General features: G+C 37.0%; 1 protein-coding gene across 1 annotated transcript; it reads left to right on the top strand.

The window, feature by feature from the left end:
• The first annotated feature begins 91 nt into the window (after positions 1–91).
• Positions 92–26,502, top strand: TPMT (thiopurine S-methyltransferase). Its single transcript, XM_027872066.1, has 9 exons — positions 92–276; positions 1,904–2,087; positions 9,167–9,259; positions 9,847–9,979; positions 12,614–12,666; positions 13,481–13,555; positions 23,037–23,122; positions 25,393–25,437; positions 26,089–26,502. Exons 2-9 carry the CDS (start codon positions 1,948–1,950, stop codon positions 26,199–26,201), a joined length of 738 nt encoding a protein of 245 aa, XP_027727867.1. The 5' UTR covers positions 92–276; positions 1,904–1,947; the 3' UTR covers positions 26,202–26,502.

A 26,502-nucleotide genomic window follows, 5' to 3' on the forward strand; every position in this document is an offset into this window, starting at 1 on the left:
TGACCCGGTGGGGGAGGAGCTGGGGAGGGGCTGGGGACCCGCCTCCGCCCCGGCCGCCCCGCCCCGGCTATTTCCGCCGGCGCAGCTTAGACCCAGACAGAGGGGGAGGGAAGAGAGGTGGGGTCTGCTGCGGAGAGGCGGGCCCCGAGTGCCAGGAGTGCTGGGGAACCTGTTTGCTCACAGAGCCCAAACTGGGACCTGGGAGGTGCGGTCGGTGAGTGCACGTGTCCAGCTCGCGTAGGCTTGCAGGAGGAGTGCGTGTGAGCCTGTGAAACTGTGAGTGACCCTTCCACCCCCACCCCCATCCCCAACCGTGGGCACGGGAGGAGTGAGCATTGATTTAAAACTGGGGAGAACCTTGGAGTGCATCGCCCTGCCCTCGTTTTTACAAATGAGGAAACTGAGGCCCAGAGAGGTGACTGCAAACCCAAGGCTCTTGGCACCGTCCCACTCTGCAAGAAGTGGAGTGGAACCTGTGCACCCTCTGCTGAAGAGCTGTGGTTGTTAGGGGAGGTGAGCGGCTGAGAGCCACTTGTGATGCATCATATCTGGTATATGCCATCCACCCCCTCCTACCCTGTCATTAACCCAAAATCGTGTTGGACTTTAATGATTTTTAGAGGCAAGAATGACCCATGGACTTGTGATATTCCTGCTAGTCTACCTGTTTTCGTGTAACCTAGGGAGAAAAAAAATGTGAAACCTTCAACCCTCACATCTCCTGACCCATGCTTAAACCTTCACCTTAAAACTTTGATCGAAGAAAACTATTACTTAAGTTAGCTATTATTCCTTAAAAACAGGAAAAATAGGCATGGGAGGACAGAAATAGTAAGTACTGCAGTGACCAGGTAAAAATTGCATATGTTATATGAAGTGTACAACCCACACACACACACACTGCCCCCCCCCGCCCGCTACTGCACAGCGCAGTAACAATACAGTATTTAAGTGTTACTGTTATTGTAGATATGCATTTTATAGCTGGTTATGATAGTTCGTCGATCCCATGAACCACTTTTTTTATGGTACTGCTTTAAAAGAGAGGGAGGGAATAAGCATTTATTTAGTATGCAAAGCCTCATTTGATCCTCCCAACAGCTCTATGAAGTAGGTGTTATTATTATCCTCATTTTACAGGTGAGGAAACAGGCAAACAGAGATTTTATGACTTGTCCAGGAGCACACAGCAGGTTCGAAGTTGGATTCGAATTCAGATTTGAATTTTTGTCACCTTGATTCCAGGCCTAGTACCCTAGCCATTGTATGAACCTGGGGCAAGTCACTTAATCCTCTTTGCCTCAGTCTGAAGAAAGAAATGGCAACCCTTCCAGTATCTTTGTCCAAGAAAACCCCAAATGGGATCATGAAGAGTCAGACATGACTGAAATATTTAAAATAGGATATTTGCTTATTAAAAAAAATCAAATTCTCTATGACTCAGTAATAGAAAATATCTGTTGCATAAAGTGAAGTAAACCTGTATATTTAGGTAAAAAAAAAATTTTGTGTATCATTCTTAGTTGTCTCACTTTTCAGTTGGCACTTTTAGGACATCAAAAATGCCTTATTCCCTGATTCTTTTGTAAAGTGGGGTGGAGGTGGGGGAAAGGACAAGCATTCCATAGGTATGGAACATTACATATAATGTCTGATTTTTGGGGTTGATTTATCTTATTGAATTTTATCTCTTCTTCCTTTTTTTCTTTAGTCTTTATTTTTAAAAATCCTAGAAGGGGTAGCTCTCTGACAGGAAAGCATATAAAGGGAAATTTAGGCAATGTAAAAATAAGATAGCAGTAAAGTTTATTTAAAGCAAAAAAATTCTTACTACCAATGCTAACATTGGATAACAACATTTCAGTGCATTTAACTGACAGTGGTGTCAATGCCTTTCATTTAGACTTGAGAAATTCCTGATTTGTGGAAGGTATCTGCCCAGAAATCATGGATGGTTCAACAGCTATAGCAGAAGCCAAAGATCACTCCACTCTTGGGGAACAGCAAGACAATACACTAACTCTTGAGTATTGGCATAAAAAATGGGAGATGCATGATATTGGATTTCATCAAGAACATGGAAATAAGTAAGAAACACTGTTTCATCCAACAAAGAAATGTTAAACTTGGTATTATTATTATTATTATCATGATTATTAGATTCACATTGCACAGCCCTGGGTACACACATTAGACATTAGAAGAGACAATAAACTTTTATTGCACGAAAGCTTAAAAAGCATGATCTTTTTCCTTAAAAGAAAAAGCATACTTCACACTATAAGCACTATTGTATTGGCTCTGATTTCCCATGTTTAAATTTAGGAACTTTCACCAAGCAATCACCAAATGTAGGCAACTAGTAGAGTGAAAGAACTAAAAGACATCAGAAGACCTGGGTTTGATTCCCACCACTCACCACTTCCTAGCTATATGTCCTTGAGCTAATTGTTTATTTCTTTGACCTCAGTTTCTTCACCTGTAAGCTGCCATAATAATGCTTGAGAAAGAGAATTATTTCATAGAGTTATTGTGACCATAAAATTAGATAATGAAAAAGAGAATGATATACTGTTTGGGGGGCCAGACATATGATAATAATTAAAACCTGTTCAAGCATAAGATAAGGTAGGCTGTGAGAGAAGCAAACAACAGGTCTAGGTGAAGCACCAGCAAAATTTCAGGAGGGAGAGACTTGTTTCAGTTTGAGTAAGCCAGACAGTCTGGGTTCAGATTTTGACTCGGCCACTTAATACCTTTGTGACCATCATTATCTTAACTTCTCTTTGCGTCAGTTTTTTCTTCAGTAAAATGAAGGGGTTGCACTTCATGGCCTCTTAGGGCTTTTCCAGCTACAAAATCTTTGTTCTGTGAGTTAAACATAATCAGGCTGAAAAGGTAGGTTGGACTGTGTAGTGGGCCTTAAATGCTAGGCTGAGAAGATAGTGCTTTATCCTATAGCAACAGAAAATCATTGAAGTGTGTTATTATTGTTGTTCTTTCTAGCAGTGGAATGATATGGTCATAACTCTACCCTAAAAATTAATTTTGTTAGCCATGTAATATAGTAGAAAGAAACCTTGGTTTTGACTCAAGACCTCGATTTGAATCAGAGCCCTACAACTTGCTACCTATGTGAGTTTGAGAAGGTCAGTCTGTTTAGCCTCAGTGGCTTCACCTGCAAAATAGGGGGGCTGGAATCGATGACTCGTCGGGTCCATTCTGACTCTAAATAAATCTCTAATCTATGATCCCAGGTGGCCTCTAAGGTCCCTTCCAACCCTAAATCTGTATTTCTAAAGTAATTGTGCCAGATTAACTTTTTCTTTTTTTAATGAGATCATCTCCTAGTTGAAAGATCAGGGGAATATTGTAGATCTACTTTACCTAGATTTCAACAAAGCATTTGAACATTTAATTTATTGTTCTATCCTTGTTGATAAGCCGCTGAGATAGAGGTAAATGATAATACTCCTAGGTGGATTTGATCCTGTGAAGGATATACTAGAGATGCAAGAGACTGGTAGTAGGGAGGCCATTTAAAAGATCATTACAACTTCTGCTTTTGGGAGCTAAGATGACGGAGTAAGAAGTACGTTGCTCTTACCCTCCCTTATTAACCTCTGAAAGCCCAGAAAATATCACCCCAGGAAAAACCCCCGAAACAGTTGAACCAGAAGAAAATCCAGTAACCCAGGTAGCTTGAAGGATTAATGGGAAAGGCCCCTCTTGCCCTGGGGAAAGGGAAGCAGTACAGAAAGGGAGGTGTCCCAGCACTAGTGGAAAGCCCCTCCTCAGCATACCAGGAAGAAATCCTGAAATCCAGGTGGTAGAGCAGGCAAACACCAACACCAGGACCCCCGAGTGTCTCAGTGCAGGCAGGGGAACCAGTGGAAACCAGCTTGGAAAACTACCAGGTGCCTGGACATTCTACAGCAGCCCAGTCTCCCAGTACCTCAGCAAAACTAAGGGAAGCGGTGCTCCAAGGGGTTCCAGGCGGATGAACATCCTGCAACATCCATCTGAAAGGAGCTGAAGAAAGCAAAAGGAAGGAAAGGCCAGGGTGAGCAGGAAATCTCCACGGGCCACACTACCCAGTCCTACCCTTACAGTTCCAGTGTTGCTGATTCCAGCCAATACCAGATAAGCTGTCAGAACCGTACGGCCTCCAACTGCCAAGATCGGAGGCCCCAGCACAGAAAGCCAGTGACCAGGCCCTAGGCTCCCAACACAAGAAGCTTGAGTCACTGCCCTTTGCTCCCCAGCAGGAGAGCTTAATCTCTTTAAAGGCCAGGAAATAAGCAAACACCATGAGCAAAAAGAAACGTACAATATATTTTTATTATGGGAACAGTGAAGATCAAGGCAGAAATTCTAAAGAGGACAACATTGTCAACAAACCCACATCTGGAACCTCAGAAGGGAATATGAACTGGTCTGAAGCCCAAAAAGCCTTCTTAGAAGAGCTCAAGAAGGATTTTAAAAGTCAGATGAGAGAGGTAGAAGAAAAAATGGGAAAAGAAATGAGAGGTATGAAAGAGAGAGTCAATAGCTTGGAAAAGGAAGGGCAAAAATTAACTGTAGAAAACAAGTCCTTAAAAAATACAATTGGCCAACTGGAAAAAATGTACACTGAAGGAAACAAATCTCTAAAGAGTACAATAGGCCAATTGGAGAAGGAGGTACAAAATCTAATAGAAGAAAACAATTTGTTAAAAATTAGAATTGGGCAAATGGAAGCTAATGATTCTATCAGAGAGCAGGAAGCAGTCAAACAGAAACAAAAGAATGAAAAAATAGATGAAAATGTAAAATACCTCATTGGTAAAACAGCTGATCTGGAAAATCGATCCAGGAGAGACATTTTAAAAATTATTGGTCTACCTGAAAATCGTGATGGGAAAAAAAAAAAAAGATCATTGCAATAGTCGAGGTGAGACACAAAGAGACCCGGAACTAAGGTGGTGACAGTGCCAATAGAGAAGAGAGGATAGACATAGGAGATATTGTGGAAGTAAAATCATCAGGATTTGTTAGCCAGTTAAGTGTGGTGTGTGGGGAAAGGACGTCAAGCATACAAGCCTTGGTGACTCAAGGATGACTTCAACTAATAGATAATTAGGAGCAGGGACTACGATAAGGAAAAAATTGAGGAATTCAGTTTTGTATATGCTAAGATTATAGTATCAATAAAACATCCAGGTGGGGATGTCCCACAGGCATTTGGAGATGTGAACTGTAGTTCAGGAGAAAGAGTATGACTGAATATACAGATTTGGAAGTCATTTGCCGAGATATCATAATTGAATCATGGGAGTAGATAAGATCACCAAAGAGGACATATAGTTAGAGAAGATGAGAGGTCTCAGAGCATAATCTTAGGGGATACCAATATTTAGGGAGCAGGAAGAGGACAAGTGAGTATTTTGTACCCCATATTTCAAACAAATAACAGATCCTCAGGGTTTCTTAATCTTCTTTATATTAGCTGGTGAGTCATCCCAGAAATCATTCCTAATAGTAGCCCTTTGTATAAGCACCTACTAAAAGAACTGCTGTAGGGAATTTATGTATCAAAAAAAGAAGGGGTGACTCAGTAACAGATCCTCTGCCCAATTCAGTCAATAAGCATTTATTAATTATGTACTATATGCCAAGAACTATGGTAGGTGCAAAGGATACAGAAACAAAAAAATGAAACAATCTCTATTCTCTCAAGGAGCTTACATTATATCAGGGGAGATAACTAATCACTTATTTCTTTGACCATATATGAATATGTGTGTATATATATGGATTTACAAACTAGGAATATATACAAAATAAATGCAAAATAAATACAAAGTAGTTAGGAAGGAAGAGCTCTAGCATCCGGAAAGGCTTCATGTAGAAGGTGGTACTTAGGCTGCATCTTGAAAAATAATGTGGACTTCTCAGAGGCAGAAGTGAGAATGAACAAATGCATTCTCAGCACAGGAGATGGTCTTTGCAAAGGCACAAAGATAGGACAGGGACTGTTGTGTGAGCAACAGTCACCAGCCATTTTGGCTGGACCACAGCAGGTTATGTGGGAAGAATAACCTGAGGTCAAGTTGTGAAGTCCTCTAAAAACCAAATAAAGGAGTTTATATTTTATCCTAGAGGTAAGAGCCATTAGTTTTTTGAGTAAGGGAGTGGCATAGTCAAATCTCTGTTCAAGGCAAATCATTTTAGCAGTTATGTGGAAGGTGGATTTAATGTTAGACACTTGAAGAAGTGAGGTTAGTAGGATGTTATTCCAGGAAAGAAAATTATATAGATCATAGAATTAGAGCAAGCAGGAGCCTTACAGGCTATCTGGTCTATTTCATTTCAGAGATAAGGAGATTAAGGTAGACATAAGGGAAATGGTGTACCCAGGATCACACAACTAGTAAGAGTCTAAGGTGAAATTTGAACCCAGGTCTTTCTGATTTCCAAGTTAACTGCCTTGCCCACTCTGCCGTTTTGCTTCTTGTGATAAGGGCCTGAATTAACGTACAAGAGTTATTGTGGAAGTACAAACAAACAAGATTTAGCAACTGATTGGAGATGAAGGGTAAGAGAAAGTGAGGGATTGAGGAAAGTACTGAGTTTAAAAACCTAGGAGACTGGAAGAATGGTGCTATTCTTAATAGACATGGGGAAATTTGTTAGAGGGGCTTGAGAGGAAAGACGGTGAGTTCCATTTTGTATACATTGAGTTTGAGATGTCTCCAGAACTTCTGGTTTAAAATGCCAAGTAGGTAGTTGGTTTTGCGTACCTAGGACGTGTGTGTGTGTGTGTGTGTGTGTGTGTGTGTGTGTGTAAATTTATGTCATCTGCATAGAAATGATCATTCAATCCATGGGAGTTGATGATGTTATTCAATCAATAAACATTTATTAAGAGCCTACTATGTGCCAGGCACTGTGCTTAAGCACTAGGCATATAAAAAGAGGCATAAGGCAGTCCCTGCCTTCAAGGAGCTTACAATCTAATTGGAGAGACAACATGAAAACAAATATATACAAAGTAAGCTATATGCAGAATAATTCGAAAATAATTAACAGAAGGAAGGCACTAGAATTAAGAGAGGTTAGAGGAGGCTTCCTGTAGAAGGTGGGATTTTAGTTGGTATTTGAAACCAGGAAGGTCAGGGGTCAGAGCAGAGGAGAGAGAGTGTTCCAGATATGGGGAACAGGTAAAGAAAATGCCCAGAACTGAGAGATGGAATGTTTTATTCATGGAATAGCCAGGAGGCTAGTGTCATTAATTCAAAGAATCCATGTTGGGCAGTAAGGTATGAGAAGACTGGAAAGGTAGGAGGAAGCTAGGTTAGAAGGGTTTTGAATGGCAAACAGAGCATTTTGTATTTGCTTCTGGAGGCAATAGGAAGCCACTGGAGTTGAGGGGGAATAGGTGATTGGGGTATGTAACATGATGGGACTTGCATTTCAGGAAAATCATATATTTTCCTAAAAATTGGATTGGAGTAGGTAGAAACCTGACAGACCAACCAGCAGTCTATTGCAATAATCCAGGTGTGAGGTGATGAGGGCCTGCACCAGAGTGGTAGTAATGTTCAGAGGAGACAAAGGGTCGTAATAAAGAGATATTGGAAAGGCAAAATCAGCAGGCCTTTGCAACAGATTGGATGTGGGGGGATGAGAGATAGTAAGGAGTTGAGGGTTGTTAGCCTGAGTGACTGAGGATGATGTTAACCCTCTAGAGTAACAGGGAAAATAGGAGGTGGAGGGGAGGGTTTAGGGGGGAAAATAATTATTTCCATTTTGGACATATTGAATTTAAGATGCCTATTGGACATCCAGTTTGAGATGTGAGATTGGAGGTCAGCAGAGAGTCTGAGACAGGATAGGTAGATTTGAGAATCATTAGCATTGAGAAGAGATCACCAAGTGAAGTGGAATAACGGAAGAGTAGAAAAAGGACCAGGAATGAACCCTGAGGGATACCTAAAGTTAGAGGCTGTGATCTGGGAGGAAGATCCAGCAAAGGAGAGTGAGAAAGAGTGGTCAGATAGGTAGGAGGAGAACCAGGAGAGGGCGGTGTCCTGAAAACCTAGAGAGAAGAGAGAATCAAGGAGAAGAAGGTGATCAGGCTGCAGAGAGGTCATGGTAATGGACAATGAGGATTGAGAAAAGGCCATGAGATTTGGCAACTAAGTAATCATTAGTAACTTTGAAGAGAGCCTTTTTTAGTAGAATGATAAGGTCAGAAGCCAGATTATAAGGGGTTAAAAAGAGAGTGAGAGGAGAGAAAGTAGAGGCATCTATTATGAATGGCCTTTTCAAGGCTGCAAAGGTCAGAAGAGATAATAATGATAGTAATAATAGCTAACATTTATATGGTGCTTACATGTGCCAGACTCTGTTCTTTATAATTATCATCTCATTGGATCTTCACAACAGCCCTTGGGGTTAGGTATTATTATATCCCCAATTTTACAGATAAGGAAACTGAGGCAAACTGGGATAAGTGACCTGCCCAGAGCCACAGCTAGTTTCTGAGGCCACATTTGAACTCAGGCCTTCCTGACTGCAGGCCCGGCCCCCTGTCCACTGCGCCACCTACCTGCCTAGCACATAGTAGGCACTCCTTCCCTTTCTTCCACAGCACTATCTTACTGTGTGTAAAACGCATCTCAGAGATTGGAAATTCAGCTGAGCAAGTACAATTATCAGATAACTAAATTGCAATGGTAAATAGGAGATATAAACATTCACTTTTCCATTTCTTTTATTTCTAGGATCTGTAGTATTCCCTGTTCCAATGTAGAGAACAGCTGCTCTACCATTTAATAGATGGTTTTTGAGAATAATTGTGACTGAAAAAATGAGTCAATCTGTGACCTACCTGGTAATGAGCCTTTCCAAAGCAGGAATGAAGGGGTCATCTGACTGATACCCAGAGCCCTTCCAGCTTAGTAGAACACCTCAGAGCTTGCACTTCATAGATATATCCTTCAAGAATCCAGGGTTACCTTCAGATCTCAGTGAGACACCAGATTATAGCAAACTCCATTGCTTTTTAATTCAGAAATAGGGTTGTGGGATTTGGGATTGAGGCAGTACTGGGCCTTTGCTGTTGTAATGAATTCTTTTTAAAAATTGTTAATGTATTTTGTTCATTTCTTCTCCCTCCCAGGTTATTAAGGAAGCACATGAATACATTTCTTAATGGCAGAAGTGGACTCAGGGTATTTTTCCCTCTTTGTGGAAAAGCAGTTGAAATGAAATGGTAGGAACAAACGCATACTAGTAATTTTTCTTTCAGTGACAGTATAATGGATTCTTCAGACAATTTAAAAATGACATATGGAATAAATGTATATGGGTAATACTTCATTTTAAGGATTTCCATAAGATTTTTAGAGTACTTAGTTATAGAGGAATTTTCTTAATTAAGAGATGATATGAAATTGTGTTCCTAAACTGGAAGGATAGGGAGATGGTTGTAGCTTGTAGCACAGCATTTTTGTAATTTACCCATAAACAAAAAGAAGTCCTTTGAAACCAGGAGGAAAGACAGGTGTCACAGAGGCAGCTTGGGAGGGTAGAAAGAAAACTGAGTTTGACTCTGCCACTTTCTTCCGTAGTGACCTTAACCTCTCTGAGCCATTTAGCTCACAGTCATTTAAAATCAGATTTGGTGTCCTAATACAAATTTTGAAGAAATTACATTGAAGAACAAGTGCTGTTCTGCATTTGTAGAAGGAATTTAGCTCATCTGGCATTTTCTCTCTACCCATGGAATCACTGATCTGATAAAACCTCAAACAAAACAACCAGAGAATAAATACTAACAATGCTGTTTTCTCTGTACAGGTTTGCTGACCTGGGTCATAGTGTAGTTGGAGTTGAAATCAGTGAACTGGGCATACGAGAATTTTTTACTGAGCACAATCTGTCTTACTCAGAAGAATCAGTTGCAGAAATTTCTGGAGCCAAAGTATTTAAGGTTTGTTTTGTCTGTTTTTTACATAAATACGTACCTATATCTCTAAAAAGTTTATACAATTTAAACATTTTCTAAGGGCCAAGTTATATATGATTAGCAAGAATGAAAGGAAACAAAAGTTTGTAATTTCTCTGACTATTACATAAACATACTCATAGACTTTTTTTTCACTTGTAGACTTTTGATTCAACAATCTCAAGGTTTCTCAGTATTTATTATTCATCAAAAATGAGTTACTTTAGGAAGAAATCTTGAAAATTTCTAGGCCTAGTCCACTGGTGACCATTGAGTTTAGGAGTCCAGCACTCTTTGCCACATATCTGGATCAGATTGTTGACGCCACAGTGTCCTCATCCAGAGTCAAGACATATCTTACGTCAGTTTTTAGTCTGAGCTATGCGTGACTTGGGATATTAATGTATATTCTTCTCCTGAATTTTAGAAGCAGCAACCCTAAAGCATCATCTTGGTAGAAATGACTTCACATGTCTCCCTATGTTATAGACACCATGTATCTCCAGTGCCCAGTTTCTCCTCCCATGCAAGGTGGGATGATGGAAGAAGTACTACCATTTACTACGTCTGTGATCCTGGGCAAGTCACTGTAACTCTTTGGGCCTCAGCTTCCTGATCTGTAAAACAAGGAGATAGCATTAACTAAATGATCCTTAAGGCAGCTCTAAGTGTTTGATCCTGTGACCCCAGAATAGACAGAAATCATCTTCCACCTGACCGGACAATAACTGTATTACCCTAATCACCTAATTTATCAATCACACAAAAAGTAATTAAAGGGCATTAGCTAGATAGCCCAGAGGAAGATAGTCATGAAATTCTACATAAGTCACATACTAGCTGTGTGACCATGGGCAAGTCATTAAATTTCTCTTAGCCTCAGTTTCCACTCAATGGCCTTTGAGGGCCCTTCTAGCTCTAAATTTATTCTCCCTTGATCGTGTGAAAGCATGAGGTAGTAGACAGATTTTAGGACTAAAAGTTACAAGACCTAAGTTCCAGTACCAGCTTGACTTCTTAGCACCGTGGTCTAGCACTTCGCCCAGTGCTTCTATGTAATACTAAATTCTTATTAATGAATGCTCATTGACATGACTTGACTAGTCACTTGCTGTGTGACTAACTGTAAGTCTGGGATCCAGGTTTCTTATGTGTAAAATGATAGGGTTGTACTAGATTATTTCTAAGGACATTGAATGTTTATTGAAAATCTGTAATATTCTGGGCACCATGTGGGAATAGAAAAAAAAATTAAAACATGGTTCCTTCACTCAAGGAGTTTATAATCCAGTTGAGGGAAAGACCATACACATGAAGAACTTACTGGACAGTATGTAATTAGTGGGAGGGGCATAGTATAGAATTGTAAAATCTGTCGTTCAAGGAGGGAGAAATCACTGGGGTCTTGGGTGGTCAAAGGTGGCCTCAGAGAATAAATGGGTTTTAAGCTGTGCCTTGGAAAGTTGATAGGTTTCAGACAGGCAGGGTAGAAGTAATGGCCCAAAGATGGGAGTACTAGGACTCCATTCTGGAAGAAAGGGAATTGTATTGGGGAAATAGAAGCAAACTTTATTTGATAAACTCCCCGGTAAGAGTCTCTTCAGACAACTAAGAGGAAGCATATAGTACAGTGAAAAGAGCATTAGACTCAGGGCCTGAAGAGGTCTGAGTTCAGATCCTCTCCTTGATACTTATTCTGGGACCATGGCAAATTACTTCACATCCCTTAGATTCACTTGCCTCAGTTTGTAAGATGGATGTAGTCATACCTATATAACTTAACCACACAGGTTTGTGGTAAAGATCAATAATAATAACAGCTAACATTTATGTAGAGCTTACTATGTGCCAGGCACTGTGTTAAGGGCACTCTTATCTCATTTGATCCACACAACAACCTTGTGAGGTAGGTGCTGTTATTATCCCCATTTTACAGATGAGGAAACTGAAGTAAACAGAGGTTAAGTGACTTGTCCAGGATCACACAACTCATAAGTGTATGAGGCTGGATTTGAACTTAGGCCTTTCTGACTCTAAGCTCAGTACTTTATCTACTGCACCAGGATCAAATGAAATAAAATGTGTGAAGTGCTTCACAAATCTCAAAACAAAATATAAGCATCAATGATTAATATTTTTTTATGTCCAGTACTTGGTAAATGGAAGATATTAGGGAAAATTCTCTTATATCAGCCAAAAGGGAGTTAGAATAATATCTTTCAGTGAAAGACTTCAGAAGAACCTAAGGATTTCAGTCTGCCTTTTGGTAAACAGATTTATCTTAACAGAGTCAGAACTGGAAGAGAAAGCAGGTATCCCTAGAATTGTAGCAAGTTCTGAAATGAATAATATATCATGATCTGCCTAGATTAGTGTGTATCTGTGAGCTAAATCTTTTAATATACTCAGGACAAATATCTTTTATACTAAAATGAGGAACTATTAAAAGATTATGATAAAGCTATATTGTAGAGATTTAAATTTTTTAAATCCTTTTATCTTTCCTTTAATTTTATCATTCTCTCTCTGTCCATCTACTTTTCTGGACTTTCACCTTCCTATCTTTCTCTGATTACCCACAAAGTATTTTTATTTTCTGAATTTATGTTGTTGTTTCAGAGCTCATCAGGGAATATCACTTTATACTGTTGCAGTATTTTTGACCTTCCCAGGTAGGAATAAATTACATGTCTGAAACCACATGCCTGGCAAGAAGACTTGTAGACTTTTCATCTGGACACAATATTTGCTATAGCATACACAGAGGATCAATTTTATTTTTAATTCCGCATGGTTTATTTTTTCATTATAGGTACAAATGTCTTCATTATACCTAATTAGTACCTTTGACCTTGGCTAAAACCTTCTTTGGAAGAAAATTATTGTGACCCTGAGCTGTATAGTTTCTTCCACCTAATCCCTGGACCTGTAACCAAAATTGAACTTATTGGTGAAGAAGGGGAAGAGATCCCTCCCTGCCACCCTCACCAACCCAGCAATAAGTTCCCTGTAGAGTCCTAAACTGCATTCATTTGGGAAATAGCAGCAGAATTGTCCTTCATCAGGGCTCCTTCCTTACCTTCCCCAACTCATGATAACCCTGATGTTGATGACATTGCTCCTTTTAAAAAAGGGGGGAGGGAATAACAGTTTCCTTGCTCATTCATCTATTCCTTGGTTTTATACAACCCTTTTAATATAGGGTAAAGGTGACTTAGGAAGAATCAGGATATCATTAACTCTATCATGAAATCACAGCATTAACCCCTAGGGGAAAAAAAAAACAACATAAAAACAAGAAAAGAAGCTAATCTTTCTGGACTTGTTTCCCTGTGGCAACCTTTGAGGGATAAGGTAGACTGTCATTTCACCTATGTATTGAACTACTGGTGTGGATTTGCCCTCCACTAATATAAATAAACTTCTGTATAACTTACAGATTTTTCCCCTTCCATTAAAGGTTAATTTTTTTTTTTTTACTTGTAGGGCCAATGTTGGCAAATTTGACAGGATTTGGGATAGAGGAGCCTTAGTTGCTATTAATTCAGGTGACCGAGAATGGTTAGTACTTTGTTTTGCTTTTTTAAAATGTGCTCTCAGAAGCTTTTTTTAAAAACATGTTTTATAGCTTTATAACTTATGAATAAATAGAATCATCTTGATTTTATTAGCTTTCAAGAATCCTTTGCTGTGTCTTTGGTAGTTTTGTTTTTATTATTGCTATCTTATTAGGAAAAACAAACATGATACTACATAATAATTAAAAGTGTTGTTATATAAAATTTTCTGTTAAATATCTATACATATATCTATATTTATAATCATCAAAATAATAGTAAACAATGATTATATAATTTGGTTGAAGTTATAATTCTCATATTAATTAAGCCTAACTTGATATATAATAAGGGAAATTATATAGTATGGTTGCTCAAAAAAGCTTGATTTTTCATGATTTAGTAGGATTTATTGCCATATTTGAACTTGGTAAGTTAAAAGGTATCATCTGAATACAAACCTATAATTTAACAATATTCTTATTAAAACTATTTTAATTGTTTTCTACCTTATCCTATCATCATATCTGGCACATAGTCAGTGCTTAATAAATTCTTCTTGATTAATTGATAGAAATATTATGTGTGTGTGAGGTTTATCACTGTTTATATGAGAAAATGAACCTCTGACTAAGTAAACTACATAAAATTTCCTTCTTAGAGGAAAATTGATGACAGATTTGAAAAGTTTTGGGGGAAGGTGGTTTACACCTGGATGGAAGCAAGAATGTCATAAAAATATAACAGTTGTATTTTCAAATTGTAGCTGGATTGAGCAACTGAGAAAGGATTTTTTAAATGTTTACTTTGTCATTTTCTAACATTCTTCCCTTCTCTGTTTTGCCCTTTTTTTTTCTTGTCATAACCTCTTCATCAAATATCCTTTTAAAAAAAAAGAAGACAACCCTTTTATTCCTATGTTTTTCTGGATGTAACAGTTTTCTTCTTTTATAATTGGGGTGTAAAAGAATACTTCAGGCTGCCCTCTTAAAATTACTAGAGAAGCATTTACAACACATTATTCCCCTGGAATGTATATCACAGAGACCTGCTATCCAGATGTTAATTACCTCCATATTGTAATATAGCAAAAACCTCATTAAATCAGACTAATTGGATAGAAGGCCACTTGGAATAAATGAGATATTTGAATTTTGTAATATTATAAAAGAAATGGTGTTTTATTGCTATACATATAAGAATTGACAAGTAATCTACATATTCATTATACGTATACAACAAACACACACACACATAAAATTGACAAAGCCTTTCTATTCTGCTTTAAAAAATAGGTAACTGAACTCTCTTTAGTATTTAATGTTGTTAGCTATGTGCACTTTAATGAAACCATCTTCTCCCCTGGCTTTTGTGATACTGTACTCTTTTTCTTCTTCTCCTACTTCTTTTACCACTCCTTGCTCTCTTTTTAGGACTTTCTTCTCCACCATTTGAAATGTGGGCCTTACCTAAGTTTCCTTCCCCGGGCTTTTGCTTCAGCTCTTTTCTCTCTATGAATGACTCCCACCTCTCTATCTTTACTCCAGCCTCTCTCCAAAGCTGTTGTCTCTTGTTTTCAGCTACTTCCCCTAATTGCCCACCATCACCTCTTTCAACATGCCTGAAATTGAACTCATCATCTTCCCCCACCCCAACTCATATCCTCTTTCTGACTTAGCTATTTATGTTCGTTTCATCACTAATCTTCCTGTTGACAATAGCTATATTTCTGAAATCTTTGCAAGCTATTTTGTAAATGAACCATAGTTTCTATTTGTTTATAATTTCAAAAATCTTCTGTCTCATGGCTAACTTTCTATTACAGGTAGCCCCTACTATTTTGTTTCATATTTCTCTGCTTCCCAGACACTGTTGTGTAATTAATGAATCTGTAAGAAGGTAGCCTGATATTTAAAAAAAAATAAAACCTCCAGAGGGTTTTTTGGTAAAGTGAAGAATATTTTCATACAGCAAATGGCATTGCTTCTCTAAACCCTGGCCACCAGTCTCTCTCTTTTTTGAAGCTTTGATAGTGTTTTTTAAAAGCAAAGCACTTATCCATTCATTCTTCCATCCATTCATAGTGACCAATTTTTATGGTGCATAATACTTCAAAATGCTTTGCAAAGACATAAAATATTTCATTTCACTAGGTCTTCTCTTGGACAGATTATACTTATTCCTTGAAATTATTGACTCAAACACCCGTAGGAAATACAAGAAACTTTTAGGCATACCCAAAAGGAAATATATTACATTAGCAAAATTTCTCACTACTGTTAAGGCTCCTTTCTCTTCTTTACCGACATGATGGGGCAGCATCTGAGTCGAGGCCATGACCAATATGACTGTGGCACTTGTCAGTTATGAAAGTTGCTGAGGAGAGAAAATGGAGAGAATGGAGCACATTCTCTTTTAGAATGAAATCATATCTTAATGTTTGAAGGTTTATTTCCTAGTTGATTCTGAAGAAACTGGAGGATGACCTGCTGTTAACCTGACAGAGCTAACCATTTTCCGACTGCAGAGACACAGCTGCCCTTTCTCCTTTTGCCACTGACCCGAAAGGTTAGAGACTAAAGAAAATCCCAAAAGGCCAACCTAGAAAATAACAAAGCTATCATGAGTAAATTAGAAGAACATGGAACATATAACGTATCATACTTACAGATAGGAGAAGAATTTATGAATAAATAAGAGATAAAGAGCATTATGAGATATAAAGTGGGTAATTTTGATTACATTAAATTAAAAAGGTTTTGTACAAATAAAAACAATGTAGCCAAGATTAGAAGGAAAGCAGAAAATTGGAGGGGAGGATTTTACAGACATTTTCTCAGAAAAGGTCTCATCTCAAATATATAGAGAACTTTGTCAAATTTACAAGAATATGAGTTGTTCCTCAATTGATAAATGGTCAAAGGCAGTTTTTTGATAAAGAGAAAAAGCTATATGTATAATCATGAAAAAAATGCTTTAAATCATCATTGATCAGAGAAATGCAAATTAAAACAACTTTGAGATATCATCTCATACCTATTAGATTGGCTAAAATGATAGAAGGGAGAAATGACAGATGTTGTAGGGGATGTTAGAAAATTGGGACACTAATACACTGTTGGTAGAACTATGAACTGATCCAACCATTTTGGAGAACAATCTGGAATGATGCCCAAAGAGTTATAAAAGTGTTGCAGCAGTACCTCTATTAGGTCTGTTTCCCAAGGTGATCAGGGAAAAAGGAGAAGAATCTATATGTTCTAAAATGTTTTTGGCAACTCTCCTTATGGTGGTAAAGAATTGGAAATCAAGGGGATGCCCATCAATTGGGGAATGTCTGAACAAGTTGTGGTATATGATTGTGATGGAATACTGTGCTGAAGAGTAAAATGTGCAGAACCAAAAGAATGTTGTACGTAGTAACGATAATTTCCACAGCTTAAGGAGTTTGCACTAAAGAAATTGAATGCAGTGGTCAATGACTTCTGGGCAGAAATTTCAGAGTCTATAGACAAAATAGAAGTCCTGTATGAAGATGAAGGTTTTCATAGTCATCACTTTGCTGCCCTTATGCCATCCAAAGTGTTCTATCACCTGGGGACTTTTGAGGAATCTCTGAACTATGCTGTGGGAGCCGGCAACCTCTTCAGTGTCAATGATAATTCAGAATATGTGGAGACCATCATAGCTAAATGTATTGACCATTACACCAAGCAGTGTGTGGAGAATGCCACATTGCCTGAGGGGGAAAGAAAGCCTGTTGACCAGAGACTAGAAGGGATCGTGAACAAGATGTTTCAGAGGTGTCTGGATGATTACAAGAACAAAGAGGCCATCAGTATCTCTCTGGAGACCCGCAGGCTGGACATCTTTGAGAAGACCATATTGGAATCGAATGATGTCCCTGGGATGCCGGCTTACAGCCTCAAGCTCTGCGTGTCTCTGATGCAGAATAAATAGTTCTGTAATAGAGTACTGAGAATTCTGGTTAAAATTTACATGAATTTGGAGAAGCCAGACTTCATCAGTGTTTGCCAGTGCTTGATTTTCTTAGATGATCCTCAGGCTATGAATGATATCTTGGAGAAGTTGGTCAAAGAGGACAGACTCCTCATGGCCTATCAGATTTGCTTCAACCTGTATGAGAGTGCCAGCTAGCAGTTCCTGTCCTCCGTAATCCAGAACCTCCATACTATGGGCACGCCCATTGCTTCTGAGCCTGGCTCAACCAACATAGGCACTGTGCCCAGGGCTGAGAAGGAGAGTGAGAGTATGGAAAGAGAAGAAAAGATAGGCCACACATTTGTTGGGAAGTCCCCAGAAGTGAACAGAGCCCAAGGACCAGTGTATGACAAATAAGAGAGGACCTTATATGAAGCCATTTGAGTTTATGTGAATATCAAATTTAATTTTGTAGTATCAAAATTCCCTTTTTTGTGGGGCAGCTAGGTGGTGCAGTGGATAGAGCACCAGCCCTGAAGTCAGGAGGACCTGAGTTCAAATCCGGCCTCAGACCAAACACTTCACACTTACTAGCTGTGTGACCCTGGGCAAGTCACTTAACCCCAATTGCCCCCCCCAAAAAAATTCCCTTTTTTATATCCACTACTGAGTGTTTTGGTTATCTTTGTATATTTTATTTTATTTTTTATTACCTAGCATATCTCTTAGAAATGCAGTGATATAAAAATACAAGTAGTATCCATTTTAAATCCTATGCATTTAACACCTTTTGAAAATAAATATTCATTCTCAGTAACAGTAATATTAGCAACAATCCTACCCTATTAAGACATTACATTGAAATAGGTTTTTTGTTTTTGTTGGTAGCAATATGATACACTGTATTTTAACTAATCCTTTTTGATAATGTGGTTCATTACATACATTTTAATTTAGAACAACACTGAAGCACAGAAGTAAATTATATTGAAATAAGTGTGTCATAACATAAATATCCTCTTGCTTTTCTTTCATTAATTGTCCCTTCCATTTTTATCCCCAGTCTCTCATTGAGCATATTTTTTAGAAGTAAAAAAAAAAGTCCTCATTAGATAGCCGCATAGTTTAAACAGATTCCATTAAAACAAATTCCCACATTGACTGTGTCCAAAAATGCATGTCTCTTTCTGCACCTCTCTGTCAGGAAGTGATGATGTGTTTCATTTTCACTTTTTTGAATTCATGATTTATCATTGTGTTGATTAGAATTCTAAAATCTTTGAAAGTTTTCCTCTTAATGATGTTATAATAATAAAATTGCATATTGTTATCATTGTATAAATTGTTCTCCAAGAAGATATGGGAAAATTAGAACATTAATACATTGTTAGTGGAGTTGTGAACTGATCTAACCATTTTGGAAACAATTTGGAACTATAAAAATGTGCATACCCTTTGACCCAGCAAGACCATTTCTAGGGCTGTATCCCAAAGAGATCATAAAAGTGGGGAAAGGACCCACATGTACAAAAATATTTATAGCAGCTCTTTCTGTGGTAGCAAAGAATTGGAAATTGAGGGGATGCCCATCAATTAGGGAATAGCTGAACAAGTTGTGGTATATGAATGTAATGGAATACTATTGTGCTATAAGAAATGATGAGCAGGCAGACTCCAGAAAAACCTGGAAAGACTTGTATGAACTGATGCTGAGTGAAGTGAGCAGAACCAGGAGAACATTATACACAGTAACAGCCACATTGTGCAATGACTAACTTTAATAGACTTAGCTCTTCTCAGCAATGCAAGGATCTAAGATTTCTCCGAAAACTCATGATGGAAAATGCTATCCACTTCCAGAGAAAGAACTATGGAGTTTGAATGCAGTTTGAAGTATACTACTTGCTCTTTTTTTTTTTCTTCTGTTTTATTTTGTTTTTTCTTTCTCATGGTTCCTCCTATTGGTTCTAATTCTTCTTTACAACATGACTAATGTGAAAATATGTTTAATATGAATGTATATGTAGAGCCTATAACAGATTGCATGCCATCTTGGGGAGGGAGATGGAGAAGGAGGGGGAGAAAATTTAAGACTTAAAATCTTATGGAAGGGATTGTTGAAAATTAAAAATAAATTAATTTTAAAAAAGCATAAAATAAATTTAAAAAATTGTTCTTCAAGTTCTGTTCATTCTCCACTGCATCCGCTTATAGGTCTTTACATTTTTCTCTGAAATTATCCATTTTGTGATTTCTTATGATAATATTCCATTGCATTCGTATACCACAATTTGCTTAGCTATTCCCCAGTAGGAAGAAACTCCCTTGATTTCCAGTTTGGGGCTACTATAAAAAGAGTTGCTATATTTTTCATACACTTTTTGATCTATGTAGAGTATAGACCTAGTGGCACTATACTGGAATCACAGGGTATATATAATTTAGTAACTTTGGAGGTATAGTTTCAAATTGCTTTCTAGAACGGGTAGGGCAATTCATAGCTCCACCCAACGGTATACTGGTGTATCTGTTTTCCCATAGTCCCTCCAAATAGTTGTCATTTTCCTCTTTTGTTCTTTTTGCTAATATGATAGGTGTGAAGTGGAATCTTAAAGTTGCTTTAATTTTCGTGTCTCTGTTAGTGATTTTTGGCATTTTTATAAGGTTGTTTATATCTTGGATTTCTTTGAAAACTGCCTATTCATATTCTTTGCCCACTTACCTCTTGGGGAATGTCTCTTAGTCTTACAAATTTGAATCAGTTCCTTATGTATCTTAGAAATGACTCCTTTGGGGGGCAGCTAAGTGGCGCAGTGGGTAGAGCACTGACCCTGGGTTCAGGAGGACCTGAGTTCAAATACGGCCTCAGACCCATAACACTTACTAGCTGTGTGACCCTGGGCAAGTCACTTAACTTTTTTTTGCCTTGCAAAAAAAAAAAAAAAAAGAAATGACTCCTTTGTCAAAAAAAACTTGTTCCATGTATGTTTGGATATGAAACTTATCAGAGAAACTTTCGACAAAGATTTTTTTCTCCAGTGAATTTGTTTCTCTTCTCATTTTAACTACATTAGATTAGTTTGGGCAAAAACTTCCTAATTTTATGTAACCAAAATTGCCTGTATAGCTTGTGTGATCCTCTCTATTGTTTGTTTAGTCATGAATTCTTCCCCTGTGCACATATTTGAAAAGTGATACTTCTTTTATTCTCTTACTTATTTTTGATATTACCTTTTATATCTAGGCCGTGTATACATTGTGTTCTTTACAAAGGATGAAGAAACCCTTTTCTTAAGTTTTTATCTGGAAACTAAAATTCTACTTATTCTACAGACTACCCTTTCATCTCATACCCCCTTCTTGGGCTCTTAGGCCCCTATTGCCTCCATGTAAGCCCTTCTCTCTTTCCCCCCAAAAAAACCTAAACTTCAAAAACATTCTTATAAATTCTTAACAGAAGTGTCGTTTCAAACCTAGTAGTAAGAAAGGTGATGACTACCAGGTCTCTGCCTTCTCTATTCCATGCTCCACATACCTGCTAAAAATAATTTTCCTAAGGCAAAGGTTTGACCTGACTTTCCTCTCTGATAAAATACATCTCAATTTGGCATTAAAGCCTACCATTATCTAGGACTGTTCTATTATTACAGCTTATTTCATTTTGAGAAACACAGTAAGGCACTGTGCAAGGTGGACATTAGGAGAAAATGGTAAAAATGGGTAGACAAAAGTTAAATAAAAAGGGTAGACAAAGGTAAAAATGAAAATAAAATCACATTCTGCTTGTGAGGAGCTTATATTCTTCAAGAAATACAGCATATAAATAGGTAAGGAAAATTACAAAATAATATGCAGAGGAAAGAATGGTAATAGGTAGGGAGATCAATAAATGCCTCTATGCCTTCGAGGATACTAAAGGATTCTAAGAATTGGAGGTGAAGAGGGATTGCATTCCAGGAGTGGTGGACAACCTGCTGTTCAAAGGCATGCAGAGGGGATATAAAGAGAATGTAGGCTAGTTTGGCCAGAGCAAAGACTGTATATAGAGGAGTGAGGAGAAATAAATCTGGATAAGTGATTGGAGCCAAATTGTGAAGGGTCTCAAGTGCCACACTGAGGATCAATGAAATAACATTTATAAAAAGTGCTTAGCACGGTACCTGGCCCATAGTAGGCACTACATAATTGTTTATTCCCTTCCTCTTTATCCTAGAGACAACAGGAGACACTAAAGATTCTCATACGGGAGTGAAATGGTCAGACTTCTGAGATTTTTATTACCAGTATCTGCAAAATGGATTAAGGGAGAGTGTAGAATCAGATCAATTAGGAAGCAATTACAATAACCTAAATGAGATTTGATAAGAATCTGAACTAGGATAGGGGTTTATTGAATAGAGAAACGGGAATAGATACGTGAGATTGTTCAACCAAACTCACCTCAGTGTTAAATATTTCTGGAATACCCTCCCAGACTTTGTAGCTATCTCTCAAAATTTTTATCTTCCTCCAAAATTCCTATGCAAAGCCTTTCCTGAACTTTGCAGCTCACTCCACCCTGTCCTCGCTGTCCTCAAATCATTTTATATTTTATTCATATACTTGTTTTATTCCTCAGTAGAACCTAACCTCCTTGAGGGTGAGTTTGTTTGCCTAGTGCCTTGCCTTTTGCTGCAATCATAGTAGTACATAAGAACTTTGACCAAGTAATAGCTAACTGTCATTCCAGAGGACCAATAAGGAAACCTGTTGGATAGGTAGGGAGATCAAGGGAGAGAACGAGCCCATTTATTTTGGACATGGCTAGTGAGGGAATTCCTTTTGCTTGAGTATGTATATTCTTCATGAGGGTTTTCTTTTTTTCTTTTCTCCCCCCCCCTCCCCCAGTGATAGGGGTGAGAGGTAGAAGGAAGAGAAAATTGATTTTTGGTAATTGAAAAAAAAATAGACTTTCATTTAAAACTACATATAAGTGCTTAACAAATGTTTGCATCAAATTGAATCCAATCCAGTCTATTCTCTGAGTATATTTCTGTTTGGATGTTTGTGTATGTGTGTGTGTAGCATGTTTTCTGTTATGACTCATAGCACTATAATAAGGCCATTAACCCTTCCTTTCTCAGATTTCTGTGAGTTCTGTGATGCTGATCTGATTAGGACTACAAGCCCCCATTCCAGTATGAAAGTTCGTTGTCCCCTATAGGACCTTACACATTTCTTTTTAACCTTTCTTGATAATAATGCTTTCTATTGAAAATTTGAAAAAAAATTAGCAAATTTAGATGCTTTGAGTAGAATTTCATTTTATAAGAAATTGTTTTTTAAATTTGAGAAAGGTCTAGTTTTACTTTGTTAGAATGAATATTAAACCACTTTAAACACATCTTGATTTCCCCCTTCCCTAAATTCCTACAGCTCTAACACATTTTAGCACTTAATTATACCCTGTCTTCCTGTCTTTATAAAACTGTTGTATGTGAGATATTTTGGCTTTTACTTTACACAGAAAAGTAATATACATAACCTTTTATTTTCTTTTTTAGCTATGCCAAGTTAATGTTGTCTCTATTGGAAAAGGATTTTCACTATCTCCTGGTTACTTTTTCATTTGATCCAACTAAATTTTCAGGTAAGTATTTTTTTGACTCCAAAGAATAAGAAACTCATCGAATTAGTGCTTAAGAGTTTATAAATGAGTTCCTCACAACAAGCATGTGAAAGTATAATTATTCATATTTGGAAATGAGAAAAATTAAAGCTCAAAAGAGAATTGTTATGACTACAATCATGCACCTACAAAGAAAGTGGAAGCTACAAGTCTAGAATCCATAGTTTTTTGGTTCTAGATTCTATGCTCTTCCCCTCTGTCACTCTTTAAAATAATGAGTTATAAACTAAGAGAATGGTTTTTGCCCCATTTATCTTATTGGAATCCTTGGTGTAAGTTAAAATAATTCTAGCTGGTAAAGTGAATAGATACTCATGTGTAAGAATAACATAGAAGCTGTTAAGTTGTATATACCATCAATGCTGCTACTGGGCATATACCCCAAAGAGATTAAAGAAAGAAGGAAAAGGCCTTATATGTCCTTTTTATTTATATCAATTCTTCTTGTGGTGGCAAAGAATTGGAAAGTGAGGGGATACTTAAAAATTAGGGAATGACTGAATAAGTAGTTATGGTATATGAATGCAATGGAATACCATTATGCTGTAAGAAATGATGAAGGGGATGATTTCAGGAAGACCAGGGAGGATCTATATGAATAGATGCAGAATGAAATGAGCAGAACCAAAAGAACAACTTGTACAGTAACAGCAATATTGAAAAGGTAAACAACTTTGAAAGACTTAGTAACTCTGATCAACACAGTGACCAACCACTATTCTAACAATTCATGATGTAACATGCTATCCACCTTCTCACAGAGAAATGATGGACCCAGAATGCAGATTGAAGCAGATTTTCTTCTGTTTCTTCTGCTTTTTTATTTATCATGGCTAATATGGGAATTTATTTTACTAGACTATACATATTTGTAATGGTTTTTATTTTTCTTGTCTTTCTCAATGGATGGGGCAGAGGGAGGGAGAGAATTTGGGACTAAACATAAGATGGAATTTTTAAAAATTTGAAAAAAGTAATATAATTTGTATGAAAATGTGATATATTTAAAAAGATAATTTTTTCCATTAGCTTGTCATCTTTTTTATTCAGTCTCACATCAGACTGGAAAAGTGTCTGTATGGGGAAAGATTTATAGCCCTGTGTATTTACAGAAAAGGGAGTTTAAATGAGCTTTGGACTTGAGGAAGGGAAAGATCAGTCTGCCCCATGAGGGGTACAACACATTTCTATATTCATGGTGTATTTTGCTTGTGTTTACTCACTACCATGAGGGTGCAGAAGGAATAGACTAGGAGCAATTAAAGAGGTGTGCTAGGGTGGGAGTGTTCTAACATTTTGCTATTGTTTGGTTTCCATGCGCTTATGATTTAATCTTTTAATTTACCTTGTGATTTGAATTTGTCAGTAAACTAAAATGGTTTTGGCTTCCACCTAATACTTCACTGCCCAAAGAATAAATTACCATCTTTCTTTTGAATTTATAGAAGGATATTTATTTTTGTCCTTGTTTTATTTATTTTGTTTGGCTTGATTGAATTTTAAAATTTGACTATGCACATGGCTAATCCAGTTCTCCAGAAGAGTTTGGGGGGAAAATGCATCATATTTTTGATGTGTGAAAAATTTCCAATTAATTATTAGTTATGCTTTTGTTAGACCTATTTGTGGAATAAGGTGCATTTTTGTTTCTTTTCCATTTTGAAAATCACATATTCATCATAAAAATTCATAGTAATTCATCACAAAACAAGATTTAATGTCTATAAATAACTATATTATTTGAATGGAAACAGATTCTATACATGTAAAATTTGTTACTATATTGTGATTTTATAAGAATATAGAAGGTAGCCAAAAAAAGTACAGAGCAGAAAATTTTTGCTAGGAATGTTATGCATGAGGGCAAAGAGTTATATGTGTGTACAGAAAGAAGTAGACAAGGAGTACCCCCAGGAAATATTAGAAATTTTATGGAACATTTCTTATTATATTCCTGCCCTAGCCACAGCTTCCCCATGCCCATTTCCCCTACCTTTATGATATAGGAATGGCAGGAAGCCCTATGAATTCATTCCTAATGAAATTCCATTCTTTGGAAATAATAGATACGGAGAAGGGAGCATTCATTTTATTTCTTTGAGTAGTCTCACTTATTTGGAAAATTGGGCTTTGTGTGTAATAAATGAAATGAAAAAATAACTTGTTACTTTTTAGAATTGAGAGAGTTTCATTTCTTTTCACTGTATTTCTCTCATATATCTTTCTTTTAGGTCCACCATTTTATGTTCCTGACAGTGAAGTTAAAAGTTTGTTTGGTGAGTTACCAAATTATGTTTATAGTTTTCCTTAAAAAAAATTCAACAACTAATTCTGTTAGATTGACGTCAGTTTGTTGTCAGAATAATAACAGTATCATGTTAAGTATTACAGTGTTTCATTATTAGAAGTGTATTACATTCAGATATAGTCACTCTAATATGACTCTCACAATACCCTGTGAGGTAACTACTCCCATTTTATAGATGAGTTTCAAGTTTTATAGGTAAGTTTCAAGAGAGTTGCTATTTGCACAAGGTTGCACAGTTAGTAAGTGACAGTACAGTCCTTTCCCAACTAGTCTCTAATGCCTCTAAAAATCTAGAAATATATGTAATATGAAATCATGAAACTCTTTCATTAAAAATAGGAGAAATTTGAGAAATCACAATTTAGGAGTTTTTGCCATTAGTAATTCCCCTATTTCATTGAAATTACTCTGGCAAGCATGATTTAAAAGACATTAGAAACATGACAGTATAAGCAGATGAAATTTTAAAAAATAATTCCCCAGTTACTAGACTAAGCTCCCTCACAGCAAGAACTATGTCTTAATATGTGATGTTTTTCTCTGTTGTGTGTGTTTTGAAGAGTGAATGAATGCATCTATCCTCACAATATTAAACTTCAGTCCTTTTTTCTTGTTCCAGGCTCAACATGTAATATTCAGTGTCTTGAGAAGGCTGATGCTTTAAAAGAAAGACATAAAAAATGGGGAATTGATTACTTTATTGAGATTTTATATCTCTTTACAGAAAAATAAATGAAAATTAAAGCTGCATAATATTTGGAAACGTAACCAAAATCTTATATGTATCTTTACATCTTTTAGCTACTAAAAGTGACTGTGACATGAAAAATATAATGAACATCTTTGAAAGTTTTTTTTTTTAAAACTATCATTACATACCACTTGTAGTATCTATTGGAATATGCATGTAACTTCAAGAGGGGCTACTATTTTATTATGTTCATGATTCCAATGTTGAAATTAAATATTTTAATTTGAACAACATTTGTAAATAAAAAATTCCTCATGCCACTTTTCTGCATCCTCAATTCAT

The sequence above is a fragment of the Vombatus ursinus genome, unplaced genomic scaffold (genome assembly GCF_900497805.2).
Source record: "Vombatus ursinus unplaced genomic scaffold, bare-nosed wombat genome assembly UNPS02000577.1, whole genome shotgun sequence".
NCBI classification, from domain to species: domain Eukaryota; kingdom Metazoa; phylum Chordata; class Mammalia; order Diprotodontia; family Vombatidae; genus Vombatus; species Vombatus ursinus.

Bases quoted from the DNA above. Each gene is read 5' to 3' on its own strand.
- TPMT (XM_027872066.1), top strand. From the start codon at position 1,948: ATGGATGGTTCAACAGCTATAGCAGAAGCCAAAGATCACTCCACTCTT. The intron at 9,980-12,613 runs GTTTGTTTTGTC...TTGTTGTTTCAG, and splicing joins CTGGAGCCAAAGTATTTAAG to AGCTCATCAGGGAATATCAC. The intron at 23,123-25,392 runs GTAAGTATTTTT...TCTTTCTTTTAG, and splicing joins TGATCCAACTAAATTTTCAG to GTCCACCATTTTATGTTCCT.